The sequence below is a fragment of the Boleophthalmus pectinirostris genome, unplaced genomic scaffold, assembly GCF_026225935.1.
Source record: "Boleophthalmus pectinirostris isolate CB_2022bp ecotype Guang Dong unplaced genomic scaffold, ASM2622593v1 HiC_scaffold_2, whole genome shotgun sequence".
Classification (NCBI taxonomy): Eukaryota; Metazoa; Chordata; class Actinopteri; order Gobiiformes; family Gobiidae; genus Boleophthalmus; species Boleophthalmus pectinirostris.
Genome location: NW_026571152.1, coordinates 42,647,070 through 42,665,959, shown reverse-complemented (window position 1 = coordinate 42,665,959; position 18,890 = coordinate 42,647,070). Strand labels below are relative to the sequence as shown.

Genomic DNA, 18,890 nt, shown 5'->3' with positions numbered 1-18,890 from the left:
TGATAAATCTGAATCACAAAGGGACTCGAGGTTAAACAGTTATTATAAAAACGATAAAAATATTTGGTGAATGAGAAATTTGCTGGATTTATGGCTCTGCAACACCCACGTGAAACCACACGAGTATTGTCTGTGCACAATCACATAAGCCGAGCTCGAGCTGCACTTAAGGTTTAAAAGAAAGAAAATGATTAGAGAAAAGTATTCACTGCTGGCAGCAAATTCCGTCTAAATGATTGAAATGTACAGAATCACAGGCTGAATTTTTTTTTCCATTTTATTTATTGAATATAAACATACATACATGCAGATATAAGTCTGTGGGATGTTCTGTCTTTATTCATACTTTGCTGTGACGTCATGCTGGGGGTGTTCTGCGTGTATCTCTATAGACTTTTTTCACCTGACGGTCTACGTGGGCACGTCTCCGGCATTTCACCGCTGCTGATATCGCTGTGATTTTAGCGAATTTGTATGAAGAAAAACCCACCACTTCAATCCAGGTTAAAAAAGCATCTGTGACGCACGTTACTCACATTTGTACCAAGTAAAACATTACAATTTTTTTCCTTGTAATGCCTTAAATTACTGCATTACAGCAAAAAAAAACAATGCATTACAGTAATTCGTTACTTTTATAACGCTTTACTGGGGGTGTTCTGGATGTATCTCTTTGTAGAGGTTTGCACGGGACCTGCAAAGAATTGTAATTTTCATTGCTGCTCCCGCCTGCATCTGCGATATTTTGTCCCGCTCCCGCCCACAAATCCGGCAAGATGTGGACGTTCACTTTCTTAAGCTCTAAACACGGAGGCGGAAAGGAATTGTGTAAAATATGCGTGAGATTAGACCACGTCCTCAAGTTTAGTCTGTCAGTTTAAAATGTTTTTCCATCCATCCATCCATTTTCTTCCGCTTATCCGGGGTCGGGTCGCGGGGGCAACAGTCTGAGGAGGGCCTCCCAGACTTCCCTCTCCACACACACGTCCTCCAGCTCTTCCAGGGGGATCCCGAGACGTTCCCAGGCCAGCCCAGAGACATAGTCCCTCCAGCGTGTCCTGGGTCTTCCCCGGGGCCTCCTCCCGGTGGGACATGCCCGGAACATCTCCCGAGGGAGGCGTCCAGGAGGCATCAGAAACAGATGCCCGAGCCTCAACTGGCTCCTCTCAACGTGGAGGAGCAGTGGCTCTACTCCGAGCTCCTCCCATGTGACTGAGCTCCTCATTCTATCTCTAAGGGAGCGCCCAGCCACCCTGAGGAGGAAACCCATTTGTGACGCTTGTATCCGCGATCTCGTCCTTTCGGTCACTACCCAGAGCTCATGACCAGAGGTGAGAGTAGGAACGAAGACTGACCAGTAAATTGAGAGCTTCGCCTTTCGACTCAGCTCCTCTTCACCACCACGGTCCGATACAGCGACCGCATCACTGCCGACGCTGCACCTGTCCACCTGTCAATCTCACGCTCCATGCTCCCCTCACTCGAGAACAAGACCCCGAGATACTTGAACTCCTCCACTTGAGGCAGGGACCCTTTTTCCGGTCGTGAACCATGGCCTTGGATTTGGAGGAGCTGATCTTCATCCCAGCCGCTTCAGTGCACATTGCAGGTCCTGGTTTGATGAAGCCAACAGGACAACATCATCTGCAAACAGTAGAGATGAGATCCTGTGGTCCCCAAACTGGACCCCCTCTGACCCCTGGCTGCATTTTTTTAATGCCAAATAAAATCTCCAGCACAAATGATGTATGATACACAAACATGAATCATTTATATATTTTATTTTACACTCATATTTAGTTTGCGGGACTGAGGTTTATCATCCTGCCCGTCCGCTCTCGCCCGCTCCCGCAATGAGCTTTCAAAATGTGTCCCGTTCAAACCAGATTAAAGTCTAATTTGAGTTTCAGAGCCGTGCCTCCAGTTCAGCATCACACCCACAGGAAATGTTGACCGTATCAACACCACGGTCGGCGAGAATTCCAATTTATAACGTCCCGTGCTTTATTTTTGTATAACCGGCGAGACTTAATCACCGTCCTGTATCACTAGTATACACGAGCATCGCCATAGCAACAGATAAACACATGAACCGCTGTGAGGAGCGACGAGATTCAACGGAAACAGAAATAAACAAATCTCCGAACGTTCCACAGACAAAAGTGCACTATGTCACTTTTTGGTTCGGAGTCCGTCACCTGTAACTGTAACTCGGTCCGGTTTGGTCTCCGTGAAGATTGAAAGGTTTAATGCCATACTGCGGAACATTTTTATATCAGCGCTTTGTTCCCGGTTGTTTTGTTTTAAAAAGTGTGATCAGATACGAGTGATTCCAGCGTCGTGAAGCAGATCGAGACGAGATAAAGTGTTATATTTGTGCTGTTGAGAGGCGATGAGATGATTCACTGATTATACACAGATAACCTGAGAGTGTGTGTCTGTGTGTCTGTGTACGTGTGTGTGTGTGTGTCTCTGATCATGTGTTTAACCTGTGTGTGTGTCTCTGTGCAGGTGTTTGAGGAGAGCGTCTGTCACTGTCTTCAGAAGTACTGTCTGAACTACTCCACGGCTCTGCTCTACCTGGACAGCCTCAAACACAGAGACGACTTTGGCTCCTACGTGAAGGTACGGAGAGGGACCCGACACACAGTGTGTAAAGACGTGGGCTCGGGGAGTGTGACGTCTCCCACAGGGTTCGGCTCCAAATCACGAGGCTGATCATAATTTTACCTTACACTAATGCTCATTACAAACTCATCGAAGTCGTCATTATTCACTCCACAAACTGACTAAAGTGAGGCTGCCAGTCTGCACCATCGACCCCTTCATCCACCACCATCCCTCACACCACTCAGACCGGGTTTTCAAGCTGACGTCTCGGTGGCTGAGTAGCAGCAGTCGCACTTCAATCCGTGTATCATTCGTTCATTCGTTTTTCAATATAAAACCAAAAATAAGAAAACGAAAAAACAACAGTTTTCTTCGCTATTTGTCTCCAAAACCAAAATGAAAAAACGGATAACGATTCGTTTTTTCAGTTTTCGATTTTGTGTTTAAATGAAGAATGGAAAAAACGGATAACGGCCGTTTCCCGTTTACGTGACTTCTGTGACTGCGATGCCGAACTTTGCACCGGGTACGGACTGAACTAGGACTGATCCAGGTCCGAGACCAGACCGAGACTAGAGCGGGACCAGAGCGGGACCAGACCAGGACCAGAGCAGGACTGGGGCGGACTCCAAGCTTTGACTCTGAGCCTCCGCGGGGTCCAAGCCTCAGCTTCGAGCTCCGGCCCTGCCGTGGGCTCTGAGCCTCCGATCTGGTCTCGGTCTTGTCTCGGTCTTGTCTCTGTCTCAGGCCTGCTCTGGTCCTGGTCTGGTCCTGGTCTTGTCTCGGTCTCAGTCCCGCTCTGGTCCCGGTCTGGTCCCGGACCTGGTCCATTTGAACCAAAAGCTCTTAGTTCGGTTCGTTTTCGTTGGTGTGAAAGCGTCAGTTGGATGCTTTGCACCACCTTGGAACCAGCCGCGGTTCTGGAGCAGCCCGTCCGGACCTGTAGTCCACAGAACATTCTCACTTTCCCCGCACGGAACCAGCGCGGAGACGATGACACGGAACCGCTCGGACTGCTGGTCTCCGGTCTCAGTTCCGCTCTGATCCCGCTCTGGTCTCGGACCTGGATCCGTCCTGGATTCAGTCCGTATGCGGTGCAAAAGTTCGGCATCGCAGTCACGGAAGTCACTTAAACGGGAAACGGCCGTTATCCGTTTTTTTCCATTCTTCATTTAAACACAAAATCGAAAACTGAAAAAACGAATCATTATCCGTTTTTTCATTTTGGTTTTGGAGACAAATAGCGAAGAAAACTGTTGTTTTTTCGTTTTCTTATTTTTGGTTTTATATTGAAAAACGAATGAACGAATGATACACGGATTCACTTCACTGCAAGAAAGTTCCAGGTTCCATCCCCGGGTCACCTGAGTGGAGACACTGTGAGAGGTTTGCATGTTCTCCCCGTGTCCAGTTTCCCCCATCATCAACCCAAAACATGCACCAGAGGTAAAATCCTCCAGCTGAGGTCCTGATCAAGCCCAGCAACCACATCACGGAGCTGGGTCCCCGGGCCCCATGTGCTGCCCACTGCTCCTGAAAGGATGGGTCAAATGCAGAGGACAGTTTCCCTACAGGAATAATAAAGTACCACAAAAAAAAATATCATAAAATTAAATCCTGATCCCGTCAGATCTCAGAAGCTCAGCAGGGCCGGGCCTGGGCGGGACTTGGATGGGGGATGGGGCAAGACACTTCACCCACATTGCCTTGTGAAAGTGGTGTGTGTGTGTGTGTGTGAGTGATGATGGTGCAGATTGGCAGCCCTGCTTCTATCAGTCTGCCCCAGGACAGATGTGGCCACAGTTGTAGCTTACCACAACCAAGTGTGTAATGAATGAATAATGCTCTGTAAAAGCATTTTTGAGTGTCCGGAAAAGCGATATATAAAACTGATACTTTATTTTTAATTTTTATTTATTTTATTTTATTTTTATTTTATTTTATTTTATTTTATTTATTTTTTTATTTTATTTTTTTTTTTAAATTTTTATTTCTAAAGGAACTGATTTAAGGACAAAATAACAAAATAAAAACTCCAGGATCATGTAGAGCGAGTTAAGACGAACACTTAAGACCAAAATGACAAAGCTCACAGCAGCAGGTGCAGAGAGAGACAGTGGGGTGACAGTATTTTTCAATGTAAAGTCAACTGGAGCCAGAGTGGATGGATCCAGAGGCGTGCCCGTGCTCGCGTCCTGCCTGGATCGCGGCGGCTCGCACGTTCGCTCTGCTCTCTTACATAAACAGCGAGCGGAGGGAGCGCGGGACGACTCTGTGTGTACTCTGACAACACGACCAACGGCAAACAAACCCTCAGCGCCAACTCCAGGAATGTCCCGCCCGGGCACAGCGCGGCCTTCACCGGTGTCCATGATGGAGGTTACCTAGCAACCACAATGTAAACAAACGCCAGAACCAGTCTAATTTTCACACGAGTTATAATTAGACTAACGAAAACAAATGACACACCACCGAGGGAACATATCAGACTCATCACAAACAGAGCTGCAGTTTTGTTTCGTTTTGTTTTGAGTTCTTTTCTCAAAAAAAAAAAACACGACATACAGGATACAGGAAGTGTTCCACTGTGTTTTTTTTTATTATTCAAGTTTTTATTTTATTTTACAATTTTTACCATATAACATAACAGACAGCAGCACATTACTTTGGCCCGATGGAGTAAAACAACAATAAACAATTAAATAAAAATGTCAAAGTGCCTGTGACAAGCCTCCACACGTCTCTCATTTCCACTCAGTTTAACCTGTTACAAATACAATTAGTTTCAATTCTAAATAAAAAGGCCAAATCCATACCACATCCATAAAGTGCAAAAAACAAAGGCTGTGTTCAGACTGCACCTGAAGTGACCCAAATCCGATTTTTTGGCCTCTATGTTCCTGTATCTGATATTTTAATGTCAGTCTGAACCACACAGATCCGATTTTTTCAAATGTGACCCAGGACACTTGGATATTTGCTCCTGAAACTAATACATATCTGATCTTTTGACATGTGACTTCAGTCTGAACGGTCAAAGTGCATTCATCCTCCTACACGTTATCAACAAGACACAAACGTCACTATTCTGCACTGAAGTTGGCGAAAATTGTTAATGAACTCCATGTCACTGAAGTGAAGCACATCACCACTCACCACTCTTGGCTCCGTCTCCACATCCACACGTTCCTTTCAACGGACTGAACCACAAAACACCACGACCAAAAACCTCATCCTTCTCCTTCTCAATCTCCTCCTTAAAACAAGTCAGTTGTTCATGTTCTGGCTCCGGTACGAGAGGAACTTTAAAATCTCCAGGTGCTCGATGCTGCGTCCATGTTTGGACAACTTCTGTAAACACAGAGACGCTCGCTGCGGTTGACGTCGTCGTGTCTCCAGTGTCACATGTGGGACACTTTCGGGCCGTTTACTGTTCACACTGGAGTCTCAGACAAGTCGCATTTAATTGGAAATGTGAACGACCTCGCAAAAACATCGGATTTCACAAAAAAATCGGAATTGAGCATTAAACCCTGCAGTCTGAACGTAGCCAAAGATTTGTTTTCCCAATGCACCAATTTCAAATGTGTTTTAGTCAATGGATCAAACCTGTCCCAGGCATTTCAATCAAAAACAGGTGCCCAAGATTTTACAAAAATGTCCATGTATCATTCAACTGAGCCAATAATTTCTCATATGAGACTATTTTCATCAAATTGTCCATCCATCTATTAAAGTCTGGAGGAGAATGATCCTTCCGTTATTACCCCCACCTTTAAAACCACATACTCACATTTTGTTACCCCGGCAAAAAATAAGGAACGTTTCACAATTGTGGGTGTCATCCTTGCGCCAGGGGCCATGCTTCTCACCTTCTCTGTTCCACTGTGTTTTTAAACTCCGCACACCTTCACTAGAAACATTTGCATCATTTTGGTCCTGGGATTGCGGTGGTAGTGCATGTCATGGTGATTTTAAAGCGCTAAAGGGGGGAAGGGCGTTGAAGTCTATGACAGAAATGATCCTCCAGTGAAGACAATGAGCCGGGTTCATGTGATACGAGGTTTAGACCGAGCTCCAGGACACAGAACAGTTCTATGGGGGAATTTGCCGTGTAACTGTCGGGTATCAGATGTGTTGACCTGGTTTTTGGTTCATATCTCTGGAATTACTGGGACTATTGACATGAAATAAAAACTGGCTCCAAGTTCTAAACTAACTAAACACCAAAATCACTTTTTTCTCCTGATTTTCTGTGTAAATGTTTTTAAAATAGAAGTGTGTCTCTTCTCCAGGCCATATTTTGGTATTTTACTGTTAAAAATTTGACTTTTGGTTCAAACTCGTGTCTGTATCGGCCTCTTTAGGATCAACTACGGTCATGACTAGGGATGGGCATTCAATAAAATTTTCTTAATCGATCATCGGGAGAATTAACGATCGATAATAAGATTAATCATTAAAATTTTTTGTATTATAATGTATCATCATTATTATTACTATCTGCACTACTAATCTGTATAAATAAATTCAACTTTACGACATATAAACCGTAACGACTCTAGAGCCACATCAGCCCGTTTGACATTATAATGTCAAAACTCTCACAGAAACAAAACTTAAAACCGCATGACTCATTTGCATAAACTAAACGAAGAAAAAAAAAAACAGCTCTTGTGCACTGATGCGACATGACTCAGGTGAATACAGGTTAGTGTGACCATATTTGTGTTTGTCAAAACCAGGACAGCGTACGGGGGAGGGGGGCGGGGCCTCGTCATCCACATTGAGCGACTCTCACCTGGAAAAACTTTTTCCCACTGGACACAGAAACATATGTGCTGCTTTATCCACTGTGCACATGGACTCACACTTGTCCCAACGCAACGGAAAGTGTGGAATTTCTTGTACAAATCATCGTTAAATCCACATTTGTGCTTCGGTTCGTTACAGACTGACCCACTGTTTGTGTCTCGCTCCTTCTGATGCAGAGACACATGTACACACCTGTTTGGTCACGACACACACAGCAACATACATTCGATTTGTCAATTAAAATGAACGTTATCGATTAATCATGCCCATCCCTAGTCACGACATTTGAGTTTTCAGGTTGGACTAGCGGCGCCGATGAGTCAGACGCAGGTTATTATGTGACAAGCGCAGACACTGGCGTTTACGGGCGAGACGTGAGGACCCGCTCTCAGCCCCGCCCCCACCCGCACCGCCATGTCCCGCCGTGTCTGGAGAAAAGGGAAACGGCGTGATCCGAGAACAAATGTCTGCTCTGTTCCAAAATCCGGGAGCGCACCAGTCCACGCCGTGTCGGATTGGTGTGGCTGTCGGTCGGCTCCAGAGCCTCACACCTGCTCCCCCCAAACCCGCCGGGCACCACCCACTTTTTTTCAGATTAGGGAGGATGATTTATGGCTTTTTAAAAAACACAGTGGAGCTTTTGTGGAGTTTTTGTATTGCCACATGACATCACAAAGTGGAACAGAGTGTTTTCTGTTCAAGAGAAGAACCTAAATATGCAGCGTTTGTGTGTTAAACATGTGAATGAAACAAAAAAAAACACAACTCCAGGTCTGTTTGTGATGAGGAAACAACATTACAACACGATTCTAAGTTCAGTTTTTGCAAATACAAGTTTTTTTTTAATTCTTTTTGTTTAGTTTCGGCTTTGACTTGGACTCGTTTTGTGATCTGAATGCGCTGGTGAAAAGCTCTTGTGTTCCGTTGTTACACAAAAGTCTCTCATCTGTCGGCTCCGGTCTCTCTTCTTTCTCTTGCAGTGGTGTGAGCGGCAGGAGCAGTGCCGGAGGCTGCAGCTGCGTGACCTGCTGGTGGCGCCGTTACAGAGGCTCACCCGATACCCGCTTTTGTTGAGGAACATCGCGAAGAGGCTGCAGACGGAAGAGGAGATCCGAGGCCTCCAGTGTGTGGCGGAGCAAGTGGATACGGCCATCTGTAAGTTCCCTCTCTGTGTCTCTGTCTCTGTCTCTGTGTCTCTGTGTCTCTGTGTCTCTGTGTCTCTGTCTCTGTGTCTCTGTGTCTCTGTGTCTCTGTCTCTGTGTCTCTGTCTCTGTGTCTCTGTGTCTCTGTGTCTCTGTCTCTGTGTCTCTGTGTCTCTGTCTCTGTGTCTCTCTGTCTGTCTCTGTGTCTCTGTGTCTCTGTGTCTCTGTCTCTGTGTCTCTCTGTCTCTGTCTCTGTGTCTCTCTGTCTCTGTGTCTGTCTCTGTCTCTGTGTCTCTGTGTCTCTGTCTCTGTGTCTCTGTCTCTGTCTCTGTCTCTGTGTCTCTGTGTCTCTGTGTCTCTCTGTCTCTGTGTCTCTGTCTCTGTCTGTCTCTGTCTCTGTGTCTCTCTGTGTCTCTGTGTCTCTCTCTGTGTCTCTGTGTCTCTGTCTCTGTCTCTGTGTCTCTCTGTCTCTGTGTGTCTCTCTCTGTCTCTGTGTCTCTCTGTCTCTATGTGTCTCTCTGTCTCTGTGTGTCTCTCTCTGTCTCTGTGTCTCTCTGTGTCTGTCTCTGTGTCTCTGTGTCTCTCTCTGTGTCTCTGTGTCTGTCTCTGTCTCTGTGTCTCTGTCTCTGTCTCTGTCTCTCTGTCTCTGTCTCTGTGTCTCTCTGTGTCTCTGTCTCTGTCTCTCTGTGTCTCTGTGTCTCTGTGTCTCTCTGTCTCTGTGTCTCTCTCTCTGTGTCTCTGTCTCTGTGTCTCTGTGTCTCTCTCTCTGTGTCTCTCTGTCTCTGTCTCTGTCTCTCTGTCTCTGTGTCTCTCTCTGTGTCTCTCTGTCTCTCTGTGTCTCTCTGTGTCTCTCTGTGTCTCTCTGTGTCTCTGTCTCTCTGTGTCTCTGTGTCTCTGTGTCTCTCTGTGTCTCTGTGTCTCTGTCTCTGTCTGTCTCTCTCTGTCTCTGTGTCTCTGTCTCTCTGTCTCTGTGTCTCTGTGTCTCTGTGTCTCTGTGTCTCTGTCTCTGTGTCTCTCTCTCTGTGTCTCTGTCTCTGTGTCTCTGTGTCTCTGTCTCTGTGTCTCTCTCTCTGTGTCTCTGTGTCTCTGTCTCTGTGTCTCTGTGTCTCTCTGTGTCTGTCTCTGTGTCTCTCTCTGTGTCTCTCTGCTCTGTCTCTCTCTCTCTGTGTCTCTGTCTCTGTCTCTGTGTCTCTCTGTGTCTCTCTGTGTCTCTGTGTCTCTGTCTCTGTGTCTCTCTGTGTCTCTGTGTCTCTGTCTCTGTGTCTCTGTGTCTCTCTGTCTCTCTGTCTCTGTGTCTCTCTGTGTCTCTCTGTGTCTCTGTCTCTCTGTCTCTCTGTCTCTCTCTGTCTCTGTCTCTGTCTCTCTCTCTGTGTCTCTCTGTGTCTCTGTCTCTGTGTCTCTGTGTCTCTCTGTCTCTCTGTGTCTCTGTGTCTCTCTCTCTCTGTCTCTGTGTCTCTCTGTGTCTCTGTGTCTCTGTCTCTGTCTCTGTGTCTCTGTGTCTCTCTGTCTCTCTCTGTCTCTCTGTGTCTCTCTGTGTCTCTGTGTCTCTGTGTCTCTGTCTCTGTGTCTCTCTGTGTCTCTGTCTCTGTGTCTCTGTCTCTCTGTGTCTCTGTCTCTGTGTCTCTCTGTGTCTGTCTCTGTCTCTCTGTGTCTCTGTGTCTCTCTGTCTCTGTGTCTCTCTGTCTCTCTCTGTCTCTCTGTCTCTGTGTCTCTGTGTCTGTGTCTCTCTGGGGGGCGGAGCTCTTATCAGACTCTCGCTCTCTGTTAATGAAGAAAGACGTGGTCCTTCGGTCAAATGAGGCTGGCAGGTTTAGGAGCAAATTTGGGGCCACGTCCATATGAGGAAAAGAAATTTATTTACAGATGAAATAGTAAAATAAAAAACCGAGGATCATGTGTCGCGGGTTAATACGAACATTTAAGACCAAAATGGCGAGGCTCACAACAGCAGGAAGTACAAAGAGAGGGGAGAAAATAAATAAATAAAAAATTAATTAAATATGAATAAATAAATTTAATTGTAAATAAATTAAAATAAAATAAAAAAAATAAATAAAATATGAATAAATAAATTAAATAAATAAATAAATAAATAAAATAAATAGATAAATAAAAAAAAAAAATAAATTAAATATGAATAAAATAAAAATAAATAGATGGATAAATAAAAAATAAAAAGATACATTAAAATAAAATAAATAAATGAATGAATAAATGAGTGAATGAATGCTCTATTCATGGTTACGTCACAGTCCACGAAGACATTTGGAAACATGCGATGACAACGTCCGGCCAGGGTTCCCACGGTCATGGAAATCCTGGAAATCCTCAAAGTCATGAAATTTTAGTATCTCTTTCACACAGCTCCAGTGTTCTGTTACGTTCTCATGAGGCTGTTCTGATTATTTGTGAACGTCTGCGCCTTTTGTTTAAAAGAGACGACAATAAATGCACTGACAGGATTTAGAATGTTCAAAAACTATAATCCCAAACCATGAGGTGAGTGGAAAGAGTTAAACATTTCAGATTTAGACCTAAAATTCTCATCAGTTCTACACATGTAGGTGCTGTAAAGTCATGGAAAATTCACTTTAGGTCATGAAAAAGTCAAGGAAAAGTTTTGAAATTTTGTCAGTGAGTGGGAATGAGTCCGGCTGGCTCTGATTTTGGTCTTTAGAATGATCTTGATCTGTATCAGAACAAGTCAAGTTTATTTATATAGAGCTTTTCACAGACATACTGTCGGTCACAAAGTGCTTCACAAACAAAAGATAAAAAAACAGCATAAGATAATTTCATAACAACATCATCAACGTCACAGCAGCTCTAAACCTGAGGGGGAACAGTTACTCACATTTTTAGTCACTTTTTAAAAGCATCTACATGATCTTGAGTTTCCTGAAGGTGAGGAGGCAGTTTGTTCCAGAGTTTGCGGGAGACGATTTGAAAGGATCTGTCTCCTCGAGTTTTAAAGCTTGTCCACGGAACTATTAACCAGAGATGGGACCAAGTCGTTGTTTTGGAAGTCTCACCTCGAGTCTTGAGTCACTGGCCCATAAGTCCAAGTCAAGTCCAAGTCGCCTGCTTTGAGCTTCAAGTCATTTCAAGTCTTTAAACCAAATATAGCTTAGATTTTTGCAATTTTAATAAGCAAGTCTTTATTTATATAACACTTTTCACTGACATATGTCACAAAGATGCTTTACAGAGCATTATTCAGCGTTATTCATTCACTGCACACCTGGTGGTGGTAAAGCTACTATTGAAGCCACAGCTGCCCTGGGGCTGACTGATGGAGGTGCGGCTACCATCACTCACACACACTCCACGTTCATACATAATTTATATGAATTTTAAACTAAACTTGTACTTAAAAAGTCATAGTATATTTATAGGTGAGTATTTATAGATGATATACGAGTTGTGGAAATGCAAACTTTTTCTTTTTAAATGTTTTGACAAGATCTGAGAGTGAATCATTACGGTCAGAACAGAAAGAATTCAGATTTAAAAGTGCTTCTCAAGTCACAGGCCTCAAGTCCAAGTCGAGTCCAAAGTCTTAGTCCGTTTTCTCAAGTCAAGTCTCAAGTCCTAAAGACAGTGACTCAAGTCTGACTCGAGTCCAAGTTATGGCTCACAAGTCCCACCACAGCTATTAGCACATTTTAGCTGGTAGACGTCAGGCTGCAGGCCGAGGTGTATAGAAGTATAAGAACACAGACTAATGTACGCCCATGGACCTGGTTTAGACCTGGTTTAGACCTGGTTTAGACCTGGTTTAGACCTGGTTTAGACCTGGACCACTGAGAATTTCACAGATATAAAGACACATGGGAGTAGAAAAAAAAGTTCTACCATTTAATGTGGAAAATCATGAAAATTTTTGTCTAAAGAAAGAGTTGTTTTTTTTTAAATATCATCATATTAAAGTCGAGTTTGAAATGTGAGTATGGTGACAGCTCTAGTCCACACTGATTGATCTGAGCATTTGTCAGTGTTTTATAAACAGATTAAACCCTGTAAATCTTCTGAAATCTGCTGAAATCTCTTTAACAGTCAAAGAATTGTTCTCAGGTGACAGTAACGTTACTTAAAAATAATATTCGTCAAGTAGAAGTACAAAGTCAGAGGCCCAAGAAATCAGCTCAGAGTAAAAAACATTTTGGATATATATTTTAAGTGACCTGAGTGCTTTACAAACAGATTAAACGCTTCAAATGTGAGGAAGTGGAGTTATCTGAGGACAAAGAGAAGAGACTAGTTTAAAGCCTTCTGTCTCACGCTCCGGTGCACAGTCATGTTTGTTTTCCCTTTTGTCCTGTTCTGGCAGGTCACTCGAACCAGACGGACAGGTGCAGGCGCAGGTGCAGGTGCAGGTGAAATCACTTTGTTATCATTAAACGAGCTCTGCCTGATCAGGTTTCCACGGCGCACTTTACCCCGTACAGTGTCCAGGTCCGGCGTGGGCAGGAGCGCGGGTATTTAGCCACACTTTATCACTTTATGGAGGAAAAATGACGTCTGTGATCCGGAAATCCTTTATCATTAAATCAACAACAACGTTTAAAGTTCAGATTTGGGCTTTTAGATTCAGTGCTGTAGTTTTAAGTGTGTGTTTTAAGTGTTTTTAAGTATGTGCCGATACGTGACGGGGTTTAGGTTTGATTAGGAAAGGAGTGATGATTGGGAATGTCGGGATAAGTTTCCAGGGAATGAACCTGTTCAAAAGTGCCTTTAAATAAAAGCACAGGGTTTCCAGAGTCATGGAAATCCTGGAAAAGTCATGGAATTTTAGTATCTCTTTCACAAGTTCTTATTAGACTATTATGACTATTTGTGAACATCTGCGCTTTTTGTTTAAAAGAGACGACAATAAATGCACTGACAGGATTTTGAATGTTAAAAAAACTATAATCCCAAACCATAAAGTGAGTGGAAAGAGTTAAACATTTCAGATTTGGACCTAAAAATCTGATCAATTCTACACATGTAGGTGCTGTAAAGTCTTGGAAAATTCACTTTAGCAAAAACCAGTCTAAATTTGTGTTCCAGTGTTGGCACAAAGCAGGTCTACAGCATAGAGCGGATCTACAGAACAGACCTACTGCCACATTTGGCTGAAGTTTGTCTGACAAAAGTGACAAATGCATCTGTGTTTGTCACGATGTGCGTTTGGTTTGGTAAACGTGCAGAGGCTGGTAAATATCACTGCAAAACCAGAAAAGAATGAAACTCCAGTTTGGAACTTTAAAAAACAGGTTTAAAAATCTTCCTTCACTTTTTTCACAGTTTTGTGTAAAGTGCCAGAGGAAGTTCTCTTAAAGAAGAGGTTCTCAAACTGTGGGGGAGGGTCCAAAAAAGGGCCACAGAGTGTTTCAGTGAAGTTTGTTTGACTTTGTATTAGTGACCAGGTTTGTTTCCATGTGCGTGTTACTGCGGCGCACACACACACACACACACACACACACACACACACACACACACACACACACACACACACACACACACACACACACACACACACACACACACACACGAACACACACACACACACACACACACACACACACACACACACGCACACACACACACACACACACACACACACACACACACGACACACACACACACACACACACGACACACACACACACACACACACAAAAAGGCACACACACAAAAAGCACACAAACACAAAAACACACACACAAAAATGCACACAAACACAAAAACACACACACAAAAACACAAACACAAAAACACACAAACACACACACATACACACAAAAACACACACACAAACACACACATACAAAAACACATACACACACACACAAAAAAACACACACACACACAAAAACACACACACACACACACACACACACACGACACACACACACACACACACACACAAAAACACACACAACAAAAACACACACACACAAACACACACACACACACACAAAAAACACACACACACAAAAACACACACAAAAACAAAAACACACACACGAACACACACACCCATGCACACACAAGCACGAACACACACATGAACACCCACACACACGAACACACCCACACAAGCACACACAACACACACACACACACACACACACAACACACACACACACACACACACACACACACACACACACACACACACACACACACACACACACACACACGAACACACACACACACACACACACACACACACACACACGAAACACACACACACACACACACACACACACACACACACACACACACACACACACACACACACACACACACATGAACACACACGAACAAGTACTAAGTAACTAAGTTGTAAAGCACTTTGGGGAAACTTGTTACGGTTGTTTTGAAATGTGCTATAGAAATAAAATGACTTGACTTTACACACACACACACTCACACACACACATTGCCACGCCCGTGTTTAGAAGCTCCTGCGGGTCATTAGATTCTCTTAGTCACCTCTTAGCTCTTGGCACAGACTCTGCAGCGGTGACATGTCGCAGATCGTCTGAGCTTTGAACCCGTCACCGACTCCGAGCTCCGAGTTTGTCAAATCAAAATAACAATGACGAACAATAATAATTACAGCGCATTTGTCACAAGAAGCTCCTGAAATTACAAGTCACTGCAGAACAACAAAACAGAGTGAGAGAGCCGTAAGTGCACGCTGGAATAATGACCTCTGTTTTTTATTATTATTATTACTACACCGTCATTAAGAGAACTGTGCTCTTCAAAATAACTTCAAAATAACACTGCAGAAGTACTTAGAAGAAGCACAAAGAACTGGGAAAACCACTAAATAATCGAGTAAGAGTTTATTTTGAGACGTAGCATCTGATTTATAATTAGAAGTTTGAAGACAGAACGTGAAATAAATCGCAAAGTCTGTTGTTTTCAAAAGAGAGACACAAACACGAGACAAACTAAATCAGACGTGAAGGAGGTTTTGTCACTTGAGACTCACTCACAGTGGGAAGACGAGCCAAAACCTCTACTCAAATAAGAGTACAAATATTACTCAAGTAGGAGTAGAAGTACTCTGCTGGAAAAGTACAATTTCTTTAAAGGTTCTATATTACGCAAACTTGACTCTTGTGAGGTTTAAGTCGTGTTCTAATGTTGTTCCCTCCTCAAAAACAGACCTGGAGTTGTGTTTTGTGTTTGAGTAACTCTTTATTATGAGTCTGTTTACATCTCCAAAACTCAAAACACTCTGTTCCACCCTGTGATGTCATGAAGCACATGAAGTTGAAGTGGACAGCTCCTTTTACCTTTTTGTTTCATGGAGATTGGAAGGTCAAATTAAGATTCTTTAGAATTTAATTTAATTTAATGTATTTTTATTTTATTTTTATTTTAATTGTATTTTAATTGTATTTATTTTTTTATTTTAATGTTATTTAATTTAATGTATTTTAATTAAATTTTAAGTTATTTAAATTTTATTTTAGAAAAAAATGTAAATATGTAAGTTGTGTGAGGGCCTGGTTTCAGGACTTTGGTGCTGTGAACTGATTTGTGGCAATAAAAGAATAATTAAATTAAATTAAATTAATTAATTAATTAAAACACAAACACAGTGGAGCTCTTCCTGTATTGCACATGACATCACAAGGTGGAACAGAGTTTTCGGCTTGTGTGTTAAACATGTGTGAATGAAACAAAACACGACTCCAGGTCTTTGTCCTGTTAAATAACACGTTTCAGTTTCACTTCAGGTCGTGTGTTGTTGTTGTTGTGTGTTTCAGGTTGTGTGTTTGTTGTTGTGTTTCAGGTTGTGTGTTTGTTGTTGTGTGTTTCAGGTTGTGTGTTTGTTGTTGTGTGTTTCAGGTTGTGTGTTTGTTGTTGTGTGTTTCAGTGTTGTGTGTTTGTTGTTGTGTGTTTCAGGTTGTGTGTTTGTTGTTTGTTGTGTGTTTGTTGTTGTGTGTTTCAGGTTGTGTGTTTGTTGTTGTGTGTTTCAGGTTGTGTGTTTGTTGTTGTGTGTTTCAGGTTGTGTGTTTGTTGTTGTGTGTTTCAGGTTGTGTGTTTGTTGTTGTGTGTTTCAGGTTGTGTGTTTGTTGTTGTTGTGTGTTTCAGGTTGTGTGTTTGTTGTTGTGTGTTTCAGGTTGTGTGTTTGTTGTTGTGTGTTTCAGGTTGTGTGTGTTGTTGTGTGTTTCAGGTTGTGTGTTTGTTGTTGTGTGTTTCAGGTTGTGTGTTTGTTGTTGTGTGTTTCAGGTTGTGTTGTTGTGTGTTTCAGGTTGTGTGTTTGTTGTGTTTGTGTTGTGTGTTGTGTGTTTCAGGTTGTTGTGTTTGTTGTTGTGTGTTTCAGGTTTGTGTGTTTGTTGTGTGTGTTTGTTGTGTGTTTTCAGGTTGTGTGTTGTTGTGTGTTTCAGGTTGTGTTTGTTTGTTGTGTGTTTCAGGTTGTGTGTTTCAGGTTGTGTGTTTGTTGTTGTGTGTTTCAGGTTGTGTGTTTGTTGTTGTGTGTTTCAGTTGTTGTTGTTGTGTGTTTCAGTGTTTGTGTGTTGTTGTGTGTGTGTTGTTTGTTGTGTGTTTTCAGGTTGTGGTGTGTTGTTGTGTTTTTGTTTGTTGTGTGTTTCAGGTTGTGTGTTTGTTGTGTGTTTCAGGTGTGTGTTGTTGTGTGTTTCAGGTTGTGTGTTTGTTGTTGTGTGTTTCAGGTTGTGTGTTGTTGTGTGTTTCAGGTTGTGTGTTTGTTGTTGTGTGTTTCAGTGTTGTGTGTTGTTGTGTTGTGTGTGTTGTTGTGTGTTTCAGGTTGTGTGTTTGTTGTTGTGTGTTTCAGGTTGTGTGTTTGTTGTGTTGTGTGTTCAGGTTGTGTGTTTGTTGTTGTGTGTTTCAGGTTGTGTGTTTGTTGTTGTGTGTGTTTCAGTTGTTTTGTGTTTCAGGTTGTGTTTGTTGTTGTGTGTTTCAGGTGTGTGTTGTTGTTGTTGTGTGTTTCAGGTTGTGTGTTTTGTTGTTGTGTGTTGTTGTGTTTTATTGTTGTGTGTTTCAGGTTGTGTGTTGTTGTGTGTTTGTTTGTTGTGTGTTTCAGGTTTTGTGTGTTGTTGTGTGTTCAGTTGTGTGTTGTGTGTTTTAATGTTGTGTGTTGTTGTGTGTTTCAGGTTTGTGTGTTTGTTGTTGTGTGTTTCAGGGTTTGTGTGTGTTGTTGTGTGTTTCAGGTTGTGTGTTTGTTGTTGTGTGTTTCAGGTTGTGTGTTTGTTGTTGTGTGTTTCAGGTTGTGTGTTGTTGTGTGTTTCAGTTGTTGTGTGTTTCAGGTTGTGTGTTTGTTGTTGTGTGTTTCAGGTTGTGTGTTTGTTGTTGTGTGTTTCAGGTTGTGTGTTGTTGTGTGTTCAGTTGTGTGTGTTGTTGTGTGTTTCAGGTTGTGTGTTTGTTGTTGTGTGTTTCAGGTTGTGTGTTGTTGTTGTTGTTGTGTGTGTTGTTGTGTGTTTCAGGTTGTGTTTTTGTTGTGTGTTTCAGGTTGTGTGTTGTTGTGTGTTTCAGGTTGTGTGTGTGTTGTGTGTTTCAGGTTGTGTGTTGTGTGTTTCAGGTTGTGTGTTGTTGTGTGTTTCAGTTGTTGTTTGTTGTGTGTGTGTTGTTGTGTGTTTCAGGTTGTGTGTTGTTGTGTGTTTCAGGTTGTGTGTTTGTTGTGTGTTTCAGGTTGTGTGTTTGTTGTTGTGTGTTTCAGGTTGTGTGTTGTTGTGTGTTGTTGTTGTTTGTTGTTGTGTGTGTGTTGTTGTGTGTTTCAGGTTGTGTGTTGTGTGTTTCAGGTTGTGTGTTGTTGTGTGTTTCAGGTTGTTGTGTGTTGTGTGTTTCAGGTTGTGTTTGTTGTTGTGTGTTTCAGGTTGTGTGTTTGTTGTTGTGTGTTGTTGTTGTGTGTTTAGGTTGTGTGTTTGTTGTTGTGTGTTTCAGTGTGTGTTGTGTGTGTTTGTGTGTTGTGTGTTTTCAGGTTGTGTTGTTGTTGTGTGTTTCAGGTTGTGTGTTGTTGTGTGTTTCAGGTTGTGTGTTGTTGTTGTGTTGTTGTGTGTTGTTGTGTGTTTCAGTTTGTTGTTGTTGTGTGTTTCAGGTTGTGTGTTGTTGTGTGTTTCAGTGTTGTTGTGTTGTTGTTGTGTGTTTCAGGTTGTGTGTTTGTTGTTGTGTGTTTCAGGTTGTGTGTGTTTTGTTGTTGTGTGTTTCAGGTTGTGTGTTTGTTGTTGTGTGTTTCAGGTTGTGTTTGTTGTTGTGTGTTTCAGGTTGTGTGTTTTGTGTGTTTCAGGTTGTTGTTGTTGTGTGTTTCAGGTTGTGTTTGTTGTTGTGTGTTTTCAGGTTGTGTTGTGTTTGTTGTTG

At 42.7% G+C, this 18,890-nt stretch overlaps 1 protein-coding gene and 1 non-coding gene across 2 annotated transcripts in view; one reads left to right on the top strand and one right to left on the bottom strand.

Annotated features, from left to right (window-relative positions):
- The window catches only part of LOC110165608 (pleckstrin homology domain-containing family G member 7-like), a 47,664-nt gene that overhangs the window by 8,652 nt on the left and 20,122 nt on the right, over window positions 1-18,890 (top strand). Inside the window, exons 5-6 of the mRNA XM_055155928.1 lie at window positions 2,512-2,625; window positions 8,406-8,580. Of these exons, the coding sequence (XP_055011903.1) occupies window positions 2,512-2,625; window positions 8,406-8,580 (289 nt within the window). The remainder of the gene's footprint in view (window positions 1-2,511; window positions 2,626-8,405; window positions 8,581-18,890) is intronic.
- On the bottom strand, window positions 6,421-6,531 carry LOC129409625 (U6 spliceosomal RNA). Its single transcript, XR_008632481.1, has one exon. It is a non-coding gene; the product is annotated as a U6 spliceosomal RNA (small nuclear RNA).